This window comes from Batrachochytrium dendrobatidis (genome assembly GCF_000203795.2).
Source record: "Batrachochytrium dendrobatidis JAM81 unplaced genomic scaffold BATDEscaffold_7, whole genome shotgun sequence".
Taxonomy (NCBI): Eukaryota; Fungi; Chytridiomycota; class Chytridiomycetes; order Rhizophydiales; genus Batrachochytrium; species Batrachochytrium dendrobatidis.
In genome coordinates, this window is record NW_006281105.1 from 259943 (window position 1) to 277373 (window position 17431).

Sequence of the window (17431 nt, forward strand, 5' to 3'; positions counted from 1 at the left end):
ACTATCAACGTGAAATAAAATGGTGATCTGGACAAGTAACCTATTGTGCCAATTCAATAGACAGACATTTTGATTTCAGCTATTCAATTGAGTTTTCTATTATTCCTGTCACAGTTTTACAAGAATAACCGTTGGTTTGCTTTAGAATGTAGTGTTGAGTCCACTAGATTGGCTTGTATGCACTGAATCTACACTGCTCAAACCTTTGGTGAGATCAAAAGCAAGTTATAGTCACGTGAGATTATATTGAATTTTCCTGACGCTCAACAGACTTGCAAGTTTGATTAGAACAGTCAATCGTTGTTGCTCACTACATTTAATATAGCAAATGTCGTCTGGAGCAGCAGTACCTCCCCTGCAGGACCTTTCTCCTCCAAATGGATTCCCGCATACAATCAAATACAAGCGATATCTTCCTGCTCGTGGCCCTTCAGGCGCCGTCATGATTCTCGCTACTATTGGCATCATGAGCTATGGATGGTGCATGGTTCTAGATGCCAATCAAGAAAACAGGTGAGCATGTAGTCAGTTTCACTGTATCTTTCTATTTGAGCTTTTTCAAAAGTATTTGGTTATCCAAACTATTTCAAAGTCATTACTGGATCCTACAATCACTTGATGGCTTTCTACAAGCCAACTATCCCGACTTTGTCAATGCCACATTGGGATACAAGTCTAATGGTCCACGGCTTTAATTGATAATGTGTTTATCATAGGCTTTTTGTGTGACCTGCTTTTGAGCTTGCCTAGTTTCTAAATATGGCAACTGTACCAGCAAGATTTGATTTATTTTTTAAAACTGGGACTAATGACAATAAATACTATTATAGAGAGTTGCTTAGAGAAAAAGCTTACGCTCGTATATTTCTTGCACCTCTTTTGCAAGCCGAAACTGATCGAGATCTGGTTCGTCGCCTCGACTGTCTCAAGGGGCGTGAGGCTGGCATGATGAAGGATCGAACAGATTGGTCTGTTCTAGATCTGAAAGCACCAGTTCAAGGCATTGGCAAAGGTGGTGTTCGTGACTCTGCACAGTCTGAGCCTGTTTACCACACCAAGCGGTATGTGAGCCCCACATATGTGTACCTTCCTCAAGACAACAAGGAAGACACATCGTTTTCGATTCTCAGTCCTCAATGGTGGCGTGGATCTACCATGTCCACAAAGGTAGTTTATTGCTGAATTGGCTTGTAGAAAGCATGAGGTTGATGCCATTCGAATTGATTGCTTACTCGTTTATCCACTATACTGGCATACATTAGAATCTTCGTTACCACAACCGGGCTGATTTTACTACCGAGTATCCCATTGGAAAATAAATTCTGAATCCCAAGATACTGATTGAATCGACTATGGACTCAGTAACGTTTTAGAGTGAAATATATAAGCCATTTACTCTTTAAATCTATGAAAACTAAACAGTCAACGGATCCAATTTTAGCCAAAGTTTATAAATCAAATATTTTGGGCAGCGAGTTTGGCTCTCTTGATTGAATTAAAACTGCCCCAAAGTCTTTAACAAGTAGTGGCCAGTGTCAGCCATTCGATATCAGAAAACCATTCATCTTGCATTGAGGGGTTAATAGGGATATTGGTGCAAACACAGTTGTAACGGGCAGTTTAGTGGTTTAAACAAGAGCTACACTTAGACTACGAATACTTGTAGTTCTACATAGGAGATTGATTCAAACCTGCTTGAAAGAGTGTCTTGGTGAAAGAACTTGAGTTGTCTTGGGTACCACAATGATCTATGTGTTCTTGGTAGACACAAGTGTGTCCATGAACACTATGTTTTCAGACAGACTATCTGTACTGGAGGTTGCCAAGGCTGGAGTTGAGCATTTTTTCAAGGTACATGCATTTCCCATGGTTGTGTCCTAACCCTGTTCTGCTGTGGTGGCTGTAGGATAATAATCTCCAAAACAGGAATTGGATTTTTACAATCGATCTGGATTTGGATCTGGATCTGATTACTCAAAATACTGGATTACTACTCGTTCTGCATTCTTATTCCACCCAATTCAAATCTATACTGTCCATTTCAAATCATAATCCTCTAAACTTTGCAGTCAAATTAGAGTATATACATGAATATCAAGTCTAGATTTGAGATTCAATTTACTGATCGTACTTGATACAAGTTCAGTATCATTTGAACACATCCATCTAGAAAGATTTTAAACCACAAAATCAAATTTAAACTCAACTCGGCTTAGATTTGGCATATGCCGCATCTGAATATAGTCGTACATGGATGGATTTGAATCAATACTAACTGTCATTTTTAAACATAGTGGGAGCTTCGCAAACCACAACGGAATAACAACAAATACATGCTGGTCACGTACCAAGATTTTCCTGCAGGGTTTAAAGTAAAGATTCATTTTTTTGTATACTAGGTTTTACGAGTCTTGATACTAACTTGGTTGCACCAACCTTGAAATGATACAATTCAGTCGATTCTTACAGATGACGAAAAAGTTTTATTAGAGGCCACAAAAACCTTGAAAGCTACTGATATGTCAACAGCCGGACCAGCCATGGCATCTATATTTGACTATTTAGCTGCTTATCGTTTACGTAACAAAATAGATCCACCTGGCGTGGTATGTGATTCTACCATGACATTTGAGTTTGGTAATATTGATTTTAAATGGGACTGTTTCTGAATTTATTTACTCTAGGGTCGGTTTCCTGGAGGTCATGAATCTACACTTATTTTTTGGTTTACTGACGGTTCAGGATATAGTGGACCAGCAGGCGTTGAAGACAACGTAAGTGTCGATCTAGTTTAGCAGTACTATCTACTTTAGGCATCTATTGATTCTAATGCTACTTCTTTAAAGATCAATATTCCTGGATCGCGACTGAGTGGTTTGGAATATTCCGTTGAGCCATTTAGATGGGAGCAACGACTGTATACAATCGCTCTAATGCCAGAATCAGTTCCTGTTTCGTCACATCTTACAGCCATGAGTGATGTCATGGGAGGTGGGTGACTGCTTTCATGTATCGACTTGCAATTAAAATCACTTGTTTGACCAATACTGGCGTTGAAATGCTTGAAATAGGAAAATTATGGAAAATTAGTTCGTCAAGACATTTGCTAAAGTGTATAGAAAACTGTCTTGGGGCTAAACAACAAAACGCTACAAATCAAGGAATTCCTCCATTGCATCCCATCTCACATATTGAAGGCGTTTCAGTGATCATGGCGCCTCATCCAGGTTAGATCTACCCTTTGTATCTTGCTTAAACTGCGAGTTGTCGGTTGACTTTAGTCAGTATTGAGTGTACTAAAAATATTGATTTAATCTACTTGTTGTTATGCGGCTATAACATTAGCAAATTCCACGCCAAAATTCAATCAAGAAATGCTGTTCATCTATGCAAACATCACTGCATCAAAGTGGTTTCCTATTCCAGAGTCGTATTGGCCTGAGAGTATGCTCAGTAAAGATATACTTCGTCTTGTAGGTTTCAATCTTATTGGTTTAAACTTGTTGCATTCACGGTTTTTAATGCTGTACTGTATTTTTTCTAAATAAGCCAAGAAGAAAAGCACACCCAACAATCATGGTACTACAAAGAGATGAGTACCACTCAATTTACGACGGGTTTCCTGTGGATCGGTTTAGCATGGAGCAAACTAGTCTATGCCAAGAGTTGCTCAAAAAACGTGCTGGCACATGCTGGACAGTAAGTCTGTCGAGTTGCATGACAATCAGCAAGTCAAATAACTGAACCTACTATTTTTTAATGGCAACTGGCAGATTTTTATTGAGAATAGTCACCACCAGCCAGGACCTGGGCTCCCCTTTGGGTTTTTAAAAGTTAGCGGAGCAGGAAACTCGGTCAATATCTACATCCTTCCCTACAACTTTCCTAAGCTATTTAAACTTTTAAGTATGCATTTTTATTGCTATGTTCAATAACCCATTTCTTGTCCGCACAAACCTCTAGCTGCTACATTCTAAAATGATGTTTATTCTAGACGATGCCAAAAACTTTCGAAATGGCGCAATTCCAGACATATGGACACAAGCATTCATACTGTATATGCGAAGCGTGCCATGCTACTATCATCAGCCCATTCGAAATGCTTTAAACCATTTGAATCTGTGGTACTTGTGGCCAAAAAATTTTGCTGTGCCATTGGTCATGTCAAAAATAGTCGATTTGGGAGAAAAGATTGCTCGGCAGGTAATGAAACAATACAATGATTGAGAATTTGACTGGATGTAACTAGCTAACGTCAAGCTGACTGTATTGAATATGATTCAGGCACATATGGAACACCAAAAACTGGTTTCATCAATCATGCAGCTTCGGGATACGGGAAAGGCTAAACAATTACAAAAAAAAGTTGATGTGGGATTGAATCTTTCTCAAACTGCAAATTCATCTGATTTAATTGGCACTTTGGGAACAACCAAGGGAAAAAACGATGTTTCTGATATCAAGATTGCTGAAAATGTGTTTGATGTGCCCAAATCTGGCATGCTTGGAATACTCGACAATGCACTGAAACTCATATTTGCGCCAAGTAAAGCACTTGGTGTATCAGGCCGTAGGCTTTCCCAGCGCGATCAAGGTAATTCAGCACAATTTTTCAAACATGTACGCTTGATTGGCATTGTTTTTGACTCTGCTTGAAACTTGAATTATTCCGTGTAGATGCGTTGCACACCTTGCCAATCTCACAAATGGGTAACTATACATCGGCCATGAATGCTATGCAGATATTACGAAATCCTCTCGAGGATGAAAATGAAGCTGCTGAGCGCGAGCGTACTCTATTTGGCAATCCCTATGCAAAACGACAACCTACTCCACCACCACCTACATCATCAAACAAGGGAATACCTATTGATCCCGTATCCACATCTATGGATGAAGCAGACGAAGAAGCCTCGCAGTTTAATGATGGAGAGGGAGGTGAGCTGCCACTTGTGCCTTCCATGGAGTCGCCCAGCTCAGCGTTACGGCGAAGAAGACTTTATCCACGCAGACGATCCATATCTACCTCTTCTGTGGGATCTTCTGGAAAATATGATCCCTGTACACCCGGTTCACCTTTTTCCGTAGCCTCTAGTAGCATATCAACGACTTCCAGTACTTTTTCGATTGCAAAAGTACCGCGATTGACTCATGCTACTATGCCTGTAATCCTTGTTCCACAGCTGAAATATCTGGAATGGAATCACATTGCAAGTGGAAAATTTGATTTGGCAAAACAAATGATAGATATCAGAAATTGTTCTCGGCCTTTTCTGGATTCCAATGCATCCAAGCAATCTTCAGATAATCATACACTGAGCTTGGAAAAAAGTGTAGATAAAATGATTCCAAGCCAAACCTTGCCTGTTGAGCCCACTGATGACACGCTTCAAGATGCTGATTTGTTGTTGGATACTGCTCCGACTGATATCATGTCAAAAGACATTCCACAATCATCGCCAGATGATCCAAGTCTTGGTGCATTGAATACGAGCTCAAAAAACAACACATCTGAGACTTTACCAGCAGAATTATGGGAAACGTTGGATACCATATCTGATGTAGGATTAAATGAGTACGATCCAGCGATGCAGATGGATAGTGTATATCCTGATTCGTGCAATGACCTGAATTCGGGGACAGATACAGAGTCGCTACTAAAACGAAGACTGGACTTTCCAAGTATGTCTGAAACTAAAATAGCACGAAAAGATAGTACAATGAATATCCCTGAGCGTAATTTGACATCAATAGTCAGCTGGGATGCCAATCTTAAATCATGGCCAGATATTCGTTTGCATCTTCATAGACTGATTGCAAAATGGCCTAGTGGTAAGTTGTGTTTGGTGCAAATGCATATAAAATATTAGGCTCAACATTGCAATAACTAATCTTGATTTAATTTTGGATGGTTTAGAATATAATGAGTTGTATACATGCTTAAATATGGATAAACTTGCTGTGACTGATATTCTTGATGATGATCAGAAAAAAAAGGGTCTTGCGCATTTCTACCAAGTGGCAAAGTCATTTAAACGATATTCACTTGCTCAGCATATTGAAAATATTATTGCTGGTCAGTTGGATTAAAAATGAATCTGTAATGTAATTTTTGATCAAATATAGTTTATTTTTGAATACATAGTATTTTAGCAACAGGTCGAGCATGATTTCAAAGCTAGATCCTTTTTCATATCCAGCAGATTCATGACCTGAAATGTATCCAAAATAACTACAATCCATCTACACATGCCAAGTATGTATGGCCTGCATTGTGTAGTATTGCAACTCTATGCAGACACTGGTTTTGAATGATGTTTGTTCAAGTATGGCATTGACTAATCAACAGTACCATTCAAAGTTCATGATGGACTAGTCCAACACATTTAATTCCACGCAATACTGACAAAAGCTTAAATAATATGCATTGAGCCAGAATACGATCATCACATACAGTGACAGCCAAGCCGCAGTAATCAACAGTTGCATCACGAATGGGTTGCAGATCCGCAAGGTTTCATGTATCAGTCAATACGATTGAATACAAGAGTTGTCATAATGATCATCCAGTAACATGGTCGACAACCATTTGATGTTTGGACAATGAAACAATATATTTAGAATATTACAGAGTGATGCTGAAATTGCAGATGTGACAATATCAACAATGCAATGGTAATAGATTGAAATTTACAATCCAGTATATCGTAGAACATTACAAGTGATAGTCCAGCCAACAATAGCAACACGTTGGTGTCGATATAGCTTAATCAAGTTTACTGGCATTGTATTGATCAATTGGATATGTATTGATTGGCCAGCAAATACAGTTGGTTGCATTAAGATTTGCAATAATGTTTGACGAGTATCTGAACTGATTGATTTTGACAGATTGTTCGAGTGCTGGTATAGATTTAATCCCAAAGTCATGACGGATCGCTCACAACTAAAGACAAAAGGGATGAGAACAGCGAGATGAAATATTTATTTTAGTTATATTCCAACAACTCGATTTCATCATGTTTTGAAACCACTAGTTACGAATAATGACATAGTTGATATGTGTTTAGCGTAGCCAATTCCATATTTAGCTTTTAGTATAGTGCTATTAGCAAGTCATATTATGCTCACACGTGTAATGAATTTCAGATCAAGCTAAAGCGATCTAGACAACTCTTGAGTCTGCTAGTCGTGAAAAATCCTCAACAATCCATAATTCTATACTTTTCTTCTCTTGGAACTTGATTTACAACCACTCTTCCATCAAACGAAAGTGAAGCAAATATCCACGGATCTGCTGCACTCCAAGAAGCAGAATATACTGCCTCCTCATGCTGATCAAACGATGCAATCAATCCATCTGTTGCTTTGCTAATCAACCAAACCAGAGAGTCTAGTTAATATTTGAACAAATTTACCTCAAACAAAAGAATAGTATCCAATAATAGTCATCCAACTAGCCTGTGATAGTTTCCGCCTGAATCGTCACTGGAATCGTTAAATTTGTCTCCGCCATTACTCTCACTCGACAGAAATCTATTTTTATCATAAAAAAATACTGATGATACAGAGACAACCGAGTCTAAATTGACTTGACAGTCCGAGCTAGATGAAAGTAGTAGTTGATCGTGCGATCGATTAAACGACACCGACCATACCCTAAAAGTAAAAATAAAATGTTGGTCAAGTGAGACCAGTATCAACTCGACATGTTTTAATGCGGCATACCAGTGAGAATGGTCAGTAATATTTTTAAGATACGTGCTGGTGTTTCGTGTATCCCAAATTCGAATGGTGCAATCATCACTACCAGATACAATATGGTATGGCTTATTTGGATTGTAATCCAAAGCTCTCATTGGCAGTTCATGTGCAAGATCTATTCGAAAACATTCACTGGCAAAGATAGTCAGCACAATGCAGGCAACAGGTATTATGTCGGCAATTTAAACTTTACCTGTTAGTGGAAATATTCCAGCCAATGATGTTACGCCCAATTGCAACTGAGATTTGAGATGTGTGATGAGGATCCCACGCTGCGCACCCAATGCAGGATTCGGCATCCATGGGAATCGCAATTACAGTTGATAAAGTCTGCATTTTAAAATAGAAATTAGCACTTGATCAAGTAAATCAATCCCAACTCAAGTTCTGTAAAAACCTACTGCTTTCAAATCTTTTTGAGCCAAAGAGTAAATATATAGCTTTTTCCGTCCAATCGCGACTATTTGTGATGTATCTCCTGCTGGCTCCCACAAAACTCTACAAACAACATAATCAACGTGTGGTTTACTTTCAAATAGCCATCCATATAAAAACTCAACTGGTGAATGTCAGATTGGCCTCCGTCTGGTATTAATTTGGTGACTTCTTCAAGCACGTTGGACCCATTTTGTTTTAATTGACCCGACTCATCCGAATCGATTTGAGAAAAACGCCATAACGTTGTAGATAGAATTGGGATATTTTCTTCAACTATATATAATTTGAATCCACTATTAGAATCAGCTACTTTATAGTGATCAGAACTTGAATTCCCAAGCAATCAACCCATACTTTTACAGGAACATGAAAAAAACAAGTCGGCCTTGGTTGGTGCGGGCGAAATACTGAGAATCTCATCTGGATGAGCATAGGCAGCATGTGTGATTTCATCTTGGTCTTCGTCGTAATCAATGAGGTAAATCTACAGTCCACAAGTTTAAATCATCCAGCAATCACGCATGTTAGAAGATATGGAGTCTGGTTCGGACAATGCTTGAAGAGTATGACTTGTACCTTGTTGTCTTTCAATAAACTACTTGAGCCTGCTATCCAGCGGTTTCGTTCTGTATCTCCTAATTGAGCAACCAGCACTCGTCCCTTTCAAGTTTGACCCAAACCAATAGTTTTATTGATGAGCATCAATTTATCCATGTAAAGCAGACAACTGTATATCGGCACATTCCTGATAATGATATATGCTGAATATGTAGTATTTTCCTGTCAACACCGTCGACCCACCTGTCGTCCCAGTCCAAACACACTCATCTAAATGCCAAATTGTTTGCAATTACGAAAATGGCAAACTTGACCACTTTAAACGACAAGATTAACTCGACTGTTTAAATCACAAAGTGAACTTGATTCCTTTCTCAGTTGTAATCTACACTTTAAAATGCAAGGTTTGGGTTCGTTCTTTTTTGACCCGCTGGATCAGCCTATGCTCAAAGTAGTCAGATACAACTCTTCTACTTCAATCACCCAAACTCGATCTACTTCCACAAGCCACAACACAGGATACGTTCCAAACACTAACCGTCAATCTGATTTTTTTAAACCCTCAATTTCACACAAGGCCACTGCATTTCCATCATCTGAAATCCAATGCAGAGTTGGTAGTATTGGCAACCCCACATTTTCGGAAATGGACTTGACTGTATCCTTGCAAAACACAGTTGGTGGTAAATCTGAGCAGCGTGTCACTGTGTCACCAGCCATCGCGCTCCCCTCGTTCAATAAGCTCTCAGTAGGAAAATGGCAGAATGGACAAAATATACATTTGGGAATCGAAGTTAGCACAACACTTGCAAAAGCATCCAAAATCACTTATCCGAAAAGCACTCTTCGTAGCAACAGACTGCCAAAAATTTCTTGTGAATCCAATACAAGCAAATTGAATAGTGTAGTCGGAGGTCTGGTATCATCTAAGCAAAAGAATCAATGTTTGTTGAATAGTAGCAGTTTAAACTCTGAAGTGATACACACGGATAATTCAACTGCAGGTATAACACAGGATTATTTTTTATTAAAAGGTTGTCCAGATACTCGAGAACCGAGTCGTAGACTCATACTCGAGTCGCTCAAACACGCTCAACCAATAGTCCCAGCTCATACCACTTGTCGTTTACAACCGTCGCGTATTGCAGATCAACTGCCATGTCCTAATTCTACAACTATAATCAAGCCATTAGTTCTCATGGCTGATGCACAATCTTCAAAAATTATTACATTAAAACATGCCACTCTTGCAGTTATGGAAAATCTTTCAAACAGCGAAACCATTACAGTAAACATCGGTATTCCAGCTCATGAGTCACACTCCACAATCCGTATTCACAAGGAAATTGTATACCAATCAGCAACATTAAAGCATATTCACCTTCACTCGACACATTTTCAAGAAAGTGTTCAGGGACTATCATTGCCAACCATTCCTACAGATGTCATCCTGCAAATCATGGAATATCTCACACGTCAATACTATAAACAAAATCTGTGGAAAGAGGGAATGGTTAGTGTTGACGAAATACAACCACGTCTCGATCACTTGTTTGATTTGATGGAGGCTGGAATGTATCTTGATTTACCAGGACTAGTCGACTTGTGTGCAAAATTAGTTGCGAAAAACTTTGATTGTATAAAGTCGTTTGAAGAACTATCGACAATGCTGGTCAGAAGTGTTCTTAAGCATTTGAATGTGGGCCAACTGATTATCTGTGAGCATGATCTGCTGGCACGGTCCAAAGAAGAAAGTATGAAATCGGTATCGGAAACCAAAACTGGCAATCTGATTTCTAAACCATGCATTAATACGCAATCCATTTGGATAAATCAGTTTTGGCGACTGATGAATGGCAGGATGGATCGCATTCAACAGTGTGTAAGCCAACACGACCATTTCACGTATCAACATATTTACAATCGCGGCCAACATTGTGATTCACTAGTATCAAACTTGAACAATGATACAGCAGAATCAGTAATGCTGGATAGTGTTCAAAGTATCAATATTATGCAAAATTTGGGAATGTCACTTGATGATGTCTGCGAAGAAGTAGAATTTTATACAGTAGCCAAACGTGTCTGTCTTGAAAATTACATTTTGGACGTGCTTGGACAACCACTTGGCCACAAGATGTTTACACAGGTGATTCAACATCAAGGATCAATACTAAAAAAACTGTATCTAGATATAGGGTTGATCCAGGATAATTATGGAATACAAGGGTTGGTTGGGCAATTAAGTGCATATTGCTCCAATTTGAAACAGCTTGTTTTAAGAATTGACCGGTGCAACCAATATACTTTAAATGAGCTCACAAATGTAGCACAAATACTTCCCAATACATGCCAGCTTTTTCTTGAAGTTCTGGTTGTTGCATCATCATCTGGGTCGATTCCATCAATTCTAGCACTGTGCACATCATCGGCTACAATAGAGCATGAATTACTTTCGAATAAAACAAATAGCTTCAACTCGGTATTTCAGCCAAATGATCCACATTCACGACAAATGCGTATAGAAACAGAAAGCAACTTGGATTTGCGAGGAATCAGCAGTTTGGCAGAATTTATTTACCCTTCAAGTTGGACAAACTCAAATAAGCTTCCCGCAACCAACTCGATTCAAAACCGCCAATCTCGCCATCTTGGAGTTCATATGAAATGGATCCCAACAGCTTCTAAACAAATGGGTGTAGATGCATCTATATTCCATACTTTTCTTGTTCAAATCCCTCTAGTACATATTAGAATTACTCACCTTGATCTATCAAATATCCAATTGAGTCCAGATACCACACCTACAATTATTGCCTTGGTTTCCCATGCACAGTCTAGTCTTACGCATCTTGTACTGACCAACACACATCTCACTGCCTCTGCTCTTGCAACCATCTTTGATGCCATGCAGCATGCATCCTCTAACCTTACTTACATTAGTATATCACGTACAATTCATTCAGCTGATCCCAATATCACTGACTGCTGCAAATCTATTGCTGCGTACATTGCTTCAAACCGGACATGTATACGTACTCTTGATCTTAGTGACAATCCACTCACGTCGCTTGGAATGATTATCCTCACTGACGCCATCGCTACCAACACGCGTTTAACATGCATTCATCTCAATGGAGTAAATCTAGGATCTCACGTAAAACACCTTGTAAAATCTGTAACAATAGAGCAGACATCACTTACCAAAATATGCATTGCTCGAAATGGAGTGCTTCCACGTGGCTTATGTCTTGTCATTGATGCACTACAGACTGCCACAAATCAACATAATGTACCAAAACAAATTCATATACAGCCCCTATGTACCACAACCATCACATATCTCGATATTTCTGCCAATGTGTTTGATCAGACTGTGGCGACTCGTTTAGCTGCATGGATATCTAGTGGAACATGCCAGCTCAACAGTCTCGTTGCCAAAGGTCTTGGCACACCTGTTCAAACTCTTGGTACAAATGGTATAATTGACATTGTTGCTTCAGTTCATCATGCATTGCATCTCATGCACATTGACTTTTCTGCTCAGTGTTTGAATGACACGGTATGCGAAGCTTTGGGAAATGCTATTGCAATGCGCACCTGTCAGAAATGGGTCTTGACAGACAATTTACTGACAGATCAAGGTGTTGGAACAATTAAAAGAGTCATTGCGACCACTGAAAAAAGGTTAGAACAAAGGATTACAATCGACTTGCAACGCAACTGGATTTCAAAAAAAGCAGCTACGGTGATTCCTTCCATGATTATGCACTCTAGCAATGTGCTGATTATCACTGGGTATCAACATTCCAATACCGACCCAATGAAATGATTTTAGGAGCTCATATTTATCTTGTTTTACACGCTATACTATGTATTCGAAATGCATATCCCACATGATTAAACTAGCCATTTGCTCAACTTTTTGAACTACAGACACTAAAATAGCAATGTGAGGAGTTAAAGTATATAGTTGTGTTTACAGATTCATTTTAGGCGGAGTATACACATCACCAACATGAATTATTTTAAATTCCAGATGCTGATCCTTGCTCCAAGCATGCACCCCAAACACAACACGCCCCTACAAAAATTTAAAAAATTAAGCTTTACATTTTATGCAATCCGATATACATGAATCAATCTAATTTTGCTATAACCAAGATCAGTTTAGTTATAAATACATACATCAATTCTGTGCATTTTAGCCAAAGTACTGAGTGGCTCAGAGTGCCGTTTGCAAGTAGCTTGATCAATGCAAATCATTTGACATCTTGAACAATGTTCTTGGATCTAGTTTAGCAAAAAGTATTAAATGGGCAGTTTAAACAATAAAGGCTCTGGTTGACACACACAGCAACAATCACCTCAAATTGCGTTCCGCCTAATTGAATGGATTTTGATATCCACTGATCTTCACTGAACGGTATCAACCCATGAATAACCAAGTTTGGTCGAAACGCCATAATATCTACATGGGCAACTGGATTCTTTTGCTTGACACGAGTCGCCACCAAGTCGTAACTTGATTGAGAGATGATCAGATATGGTGATTTGTTTGCAAATGATGGTGTCATGGTGGTGTGATGATGTTTATCAAGGTTTGCCATGGTAGCAGACTGGATGTGTGCAGTGGTGCTCGATCTGACAAAACATACATCTACACCTAAATGACGAGAAAACCACTCATCGGCTTGAGATATTTTCTTTGGTACAATAGAAAAATCACCCTTTTCAGATAATTGGTGGTCATAGTCGGCGGGATCATGGTTCAATGGCACACGATCCGAATGAGGCATGATGGGATCAAACATAATTACCAGTTGATCATCGTTCGTCTTATGAGTTTCATATTCACTAGAGTAAACCACTTGCATCATGCCAACATAAGGATCAAGTTTTTCAATAAGAATCCGACACATTTTGGGACACTTTTTCTGTGTTAAAGGCTGAAAATGGATTCGATCTACAAGCATCCATTTTCGATCACACACCAATCCAGAATCACACATGGGCCATGATGTTACACTTATAGCTCCACACGATTTGATTGGATACACATGAATAGCAGATATATACGGAATCAATCTCGGTCTAGTTAAACCCGACACAATTCCATTATCGATTGCGTCGTGCTTTGATACAAAAAATTCCTGTATAAAATCCAAGAATCGATCTACATCAGAAACAATGTTTGCAAATCCAAATGAAATCCGTAATGCACCTGTTGGTCGACCAATATCTGTCGAGCCTCCACAAACATGGCCATACACTTCATGGTTTTGTTTGATGTCTTGTGCAGAAATCTCCAAGTACTGTTGGCATGCGCCAGGATTACAAAAACATCCAGATCGAATATTGATATTATGAATAGATGCAAGAGTCATGAATTGACTATGATGAATCAGTGTTCCGGTTGAGGTTTGAATATTGAATGCAATGATGGGACCCTTGGTGTTTTGAGTCATAGGAGAGTAGAGTTTACATACTGGAAGTTGATGATCAGTTTCGTGTCGAAGTTCACCTAGTCGACTTTGCGCGTACTCGGCCAGATCTGTAACATGTTGAGAAAGTATATCCCACCCACCAATCGTTTTTTCAACGAATTCAAAGCCATGGTTTAATGCAAGAATCTCTGTAAATGGCAAAGTTCCTTCCTCAAGCTGCTCGGCCACACCCGATCTGAATCTGTGATATTCAGAATTGGCAGCAATGGCAGCTACAGTACCCCCACCAAAATACTTTCTAGGACTTGTTGTTAATAGGCTAGTAGCGTCGTTACGAACAATCAAAGCTCCTAGACTAGTTGGAAATCCAAACATTTTGTAAAAAGAAACAACAGCAAAATCTGCCTGTGTTTTGGCGAGATCCAATCGAGTAGTGGATACCATTGAGGCACAATCGATTAATACTCTCCAGTTTGATTTATGACAAGAGCTTGAATGAGATGAAAAAGGTTGAGGAATATGATCAAGTGATCGTACTGCCTGTACCCATTCAAGTGGGAATCGTTCACCAGAAAAATTAGATTGCGCAGGATAGGAAAGCAAGTGATGTGTTTCATCGGCATTTATACTTGAAACATTGCCATTAGTAGATTCAGTCAACGACAGTATTGAATCCAACTCTTTTGATTGAAAACAAAAGACTGATTTAGTATCAGAAAATCTTGATCGAATACCAATGATAGAAGTATGTGAGCTCTGGTGGTAACAAAACAAGCTTTTGGGTGACCAAGGAAAACGATCGGCAACCAATTTGATGGCAGCAGTAGAATTAGCAGTGAATACTACCGAATGAGTTGCAGTGGAAACTCCAAAGTGTCTAGATTCAGTTAGGTTTCAAGAATACGCTTAAATCATGTCTAGTGAAATTATCGAAAATCATAATCGTGTTAATCATACCTCAGTATTCTTTGACGGACTCTGTTGATACTAACAGAAGTGTAAGCAGCTGCGGCTGCCATTGAGGAGTGAGGATTTGCCAGCAGTGTTTGAGCAAGACTGTGAGCATGAGCATGAACCACTTCAACTGGTACAGGCGGTGCGCCTGCATTGTCTAAATAAAGCGGAGCTTGGGATTCACTCGAGTCTTTTCCTGTAGTATTCAATGTAACCAACTGAGGAAAGTGTCGGTCTCTAAACTCTGTCGATCCGAATCTTAACGGACTGTTATTCTGTACTAATGAACTGGTAGCATTCATTTCTGTTAATGGCTGTCGTTGCAAGAATGGTTCTGATGGTTCATTCACCATTGTATTCATGTAAAATGGAATACTAAATAAGGGTGACAATCTTATCAAGTGATTGGCATCAAATTTACTGGTCAATATTGTGTTTTAGTCTTTCTCTTGATGACTGCCATGTAGAGTTGCATTCCTGAAATGTTCTGTTGAACTAGAGCGCGAACATATGCGACTTGAAAGTTGGACAATAATCGAGTTGAATCTGGTGATTATTCCAACATGACTTTAGTTTGATTGTATCATAAATGTGTCTACTGAAAAAAGGAAAAGTCGATCTCCAATCGGAGAGCATAGCAGACAGTTGACCATATTTATTTCAAAGCAAAATAAAGACTGCTGGATACAGGAGTGCTCCATTTTACGTGAATACGGTTGTAATTAGTGTCACGAATGCATTTACTATTAGATGCATCCTATTTTAATCCCGCTTCTAGCTTGACATACCGCACATCTGATTTGGCAGATACAATCGATTTTGTATTGTCAGGCTTACTGTATAGATGTGTAGCTACAATAGGAATCAATGCAAAAGTTGATAAATAATCTAGTTTTCAAAACAAGGACTAAAGTATACAGAATGCATGCTGCTCACCGTAAAGAACTAGCCCAGATCCAAACATGAATCCAGCAGAAATCTCAAAATTAAAAATAAATACCGACGCTACTGAAGACAAAATGATGGCAATTGATGTAGCAAATCCCTTGAGGATATTATCGGCATACTTGACAACCACAGCAACAATAAGACCGCCTACAGCTTGGCAAATGATAGCTGCCCAGGCCCACACCGTGTATCCTTGAAAAAATCCGCCCTCAACAATGGCGGCTCCGTCTATCATGTACACACCAAAAATAAGACCAGAGATTACGCTGAAAAGACTGAGCTGAACATTGCGAAGAAAAAGGGATGCACTTGTGCCCTTGAGCACCTTTTCAAACCTAGACAGTTGCAAAAATATAGATTAAAAAACTCGCGCACATTCAAGTATTCAACATAGATACAAGCCAAGTCATCCATGTAAAGCAGTACGTACCAAACACCAGCAAGGCCAGACAAAAGACATGCCACAGTGACAGCAATCAAACCCAGAAATCGATCTGTATTGAGAACCACATTCAAATCAGGTTCGGCATCTGTTGCAACAGTAGCATTTTCATTTGACGCAGATCTACCAGCCAGCTGGACAATCGCGATTCCCATCGTCAACAGTCCCAACGATATCCATTTCAAGCCTGTCAAGGATCTATTCAACAGCCATACAGAGAATAGGGCTGTAGTGATGATTTTCATCTGATAAGTGACCTGAAACGTGGCAGCATCAAGCAAATGAACAGCGACATATTGTAGATTGTTTTGGATAAAGTAAAGAATAGCAGGAACGGTCATTTTAACCCAATCGGAATTTGGACCAAAGAGGCTGAGAAAAAGTTTATGGGCGGAGATGCCAGTAGTACGACGTTCTTCAATAATATGAACGATTAAAGATACAGAGAGCTTGATAAATTCGGACATGACGACCGCAGTGGAGGTTAGAAAGCGAGGACCGGGCAGTGTCTGAGCATAGCGCATAACCAAGACCAAAGCAGAGTTTTGAACTACTAATGTAACAAGAGAAACCCATTTAAGAGGTACTCCGAAGATGGTTGCTGCTAATTAAAACATGGAATATTCATATAAATTTCAGTAATGAGTTGAATGCATACAATAAAAAATGCCAGTCATAATATGACTACCAACAATCACTCAATACGAGCAATAGAAATGACCAATAATCATGTCAGTTTTAGTGGCATAGCAGTAGTGACTTACCCATTAGTAATGGAATAAACTCGATGTAAAGAAAGCAAATGGAAACCAATACAAGAGGTACAGATAGTTTTGCAACAGTCAAGTATAACAGAACTCTTGGTAATTATAATGTCAAG

The 17431-nt window shown here is 39.2% G+C and overlaps 6 protein-coding genes across 6 annotated transcripts; 3 read left to right on the forward strand and 3 right to left on the reverse strand.

The window, feature by feature from the left end:
* Window positions 1-292: 292 nt before the first annotated feature.
* On the forward strand, window positions 293-1336 carry BATDEDRAFT_33279 (uncharacterized protein). Its single transcript, XM_006679458.1, has 3 exons — window positions 293-513; window positions 831-1167; window positions 1263-1336. Exons 1-3 carry the CDS (start codon window positions 329-331, stop codon window positions 1317-1319), a joined length of 579 nt encoding a protein of 192 aa, XP_006679521.1. The 5' UTR covers window positions 293-328; the 3' UTR covers window positions 1320-1336.
* Window positions 1337-1743: 407 nt separating this feature from the next.
* BATDEDRAFT_25329 (uncharacterized protein) lies at window positions 1744-6090 on the forward strand (the record flags this gene model as incomplete). Its single annotated transcript, XM_006679361.1, has 13 exons — window positions 1744-1851; window positions 2295-2372; window positions 2457-2606; window positions 2685-2774; window positions 2847-2991; window positions 3072-3227; window positions 3346-3473; window positions 3550-3699; window positions 3774-3906; window positions 3995-4203; window positions 4285-4594; window positions 4678-5832; window positions 5918-6090. The coding sequence occupies 13 exons, from the start codon at window positions 1744-1746 to the stop codon at window positions 6088-6090; spliced, it is 2985 nt and encodes a 994-aa protein (XP_006679424.1).
* A 1112-nt stretch (window positions 6091-7202) lies between these two features.
* BATDEDRAFT_25330 (uncharacterized protein) lies at window positions 7203-9030 on the reverse strand (the record flags this gene model as incomplete). Its single annotated transcript, XM_006679362.1, has 8 exons — window positions 7203-7393; window positions 7526-7659; window positions 7729-7896; window positions 7958-8119; window positions 8271-8475; window positions 8557-8686; window positions 8779-8862; window positions 9004-9030. 8 exons carry the CDS (start codon window positions 9028-9030, stop codon window positions 7203-7205), a joined length of 1101 nt encoding a protein of 366 aa, XP_006679425.1.
* A 127-nt stretch (window positions 9031-9157) lies between these two features.
* On the forward strand, window positions 9158-12592 carry BATDEDRAFT_89382 (uncharacterized protein; the record flags this gene model as incomplete). The annotated part of the gene is made up of 1 exon (XM_006679568.1): window positions 9158-12592. One exon carries the CDS (start codon window positions 9158-9160, stop codon window positions 12590-12592), a length of 3435 nt encoding a protein of 1144 aa, XP_006679631.1.
* Window positions 12593-12739: 147 nt separating this feature from the next.
* On the reverse strand, window positions 12740-15463 carry BATDEDRAFT_89323 (uncharacterized protein; the record flags this gene model as incomplete). The annotated part of the gene is made up of 4 exons (XM_006679646.1): window positions 12740-12844; window positions 12949-13053; window positions 13128-15084; window positions 15165-15463. 4 exons carry the CDS (start codon window positions 15461-15463, stop codon window positions 12740-12742), a joined length of 2466 nt encoding a protein of 821 aa, XP_006679709.1.
* Window positions 15464-15796: 333 nt separating this feature from the next.
* On the reverse strand, window positions 15797-17319 carry BATDEDRAFT_89048 (uncharacterized protein; the record flags this gene model as incomplete). Its single annotated transcript, XM_006679647.1, has 4 exons — window positions 15797-16013; window positions 16098-16444; window positions 16540-17155; window positions 17316-17319. The coding sequence occupies 4 exons, from the start codon at window positions 17317-17319 to the stop codon at window positions 15919-15921; spliced, it is 1062 nt and encodes a 353-aa protein (XP_006679710.1). The 3' UTR covers window positions 15797-15918.
* Between the last annotated feature and the right edge of the window lie 112 nt (window positions 17320-17431).

What these genes read in the sequence shown, in the direction of transcription:
- BATDEDRAFT_33279 (XM_006679458.1), top strand. Translation starts at nt 329, where the DNA reads ATGTCGTCTGGAGCAGCAGTACCTCCCCTGCAGGACCTTTCTCCTCCA. An exon ending in GATGCCAATCAAGAAAACAG is followed by an intron (nt 514 to 830) that starts GTGAGCATGTAG and finishes ATACTATTATAG; the next exon opens with AGAGTTGCTTAGAGAAAAAG. An exon ending in GATCTACCATGTCCACAAAG is followed by an intron (nt 1,168 to 1,262) that starts GTAGTTTATTGC and finishes GGCATACATTAG; the next exon opens with AATCTTCGTTACCACAACCG.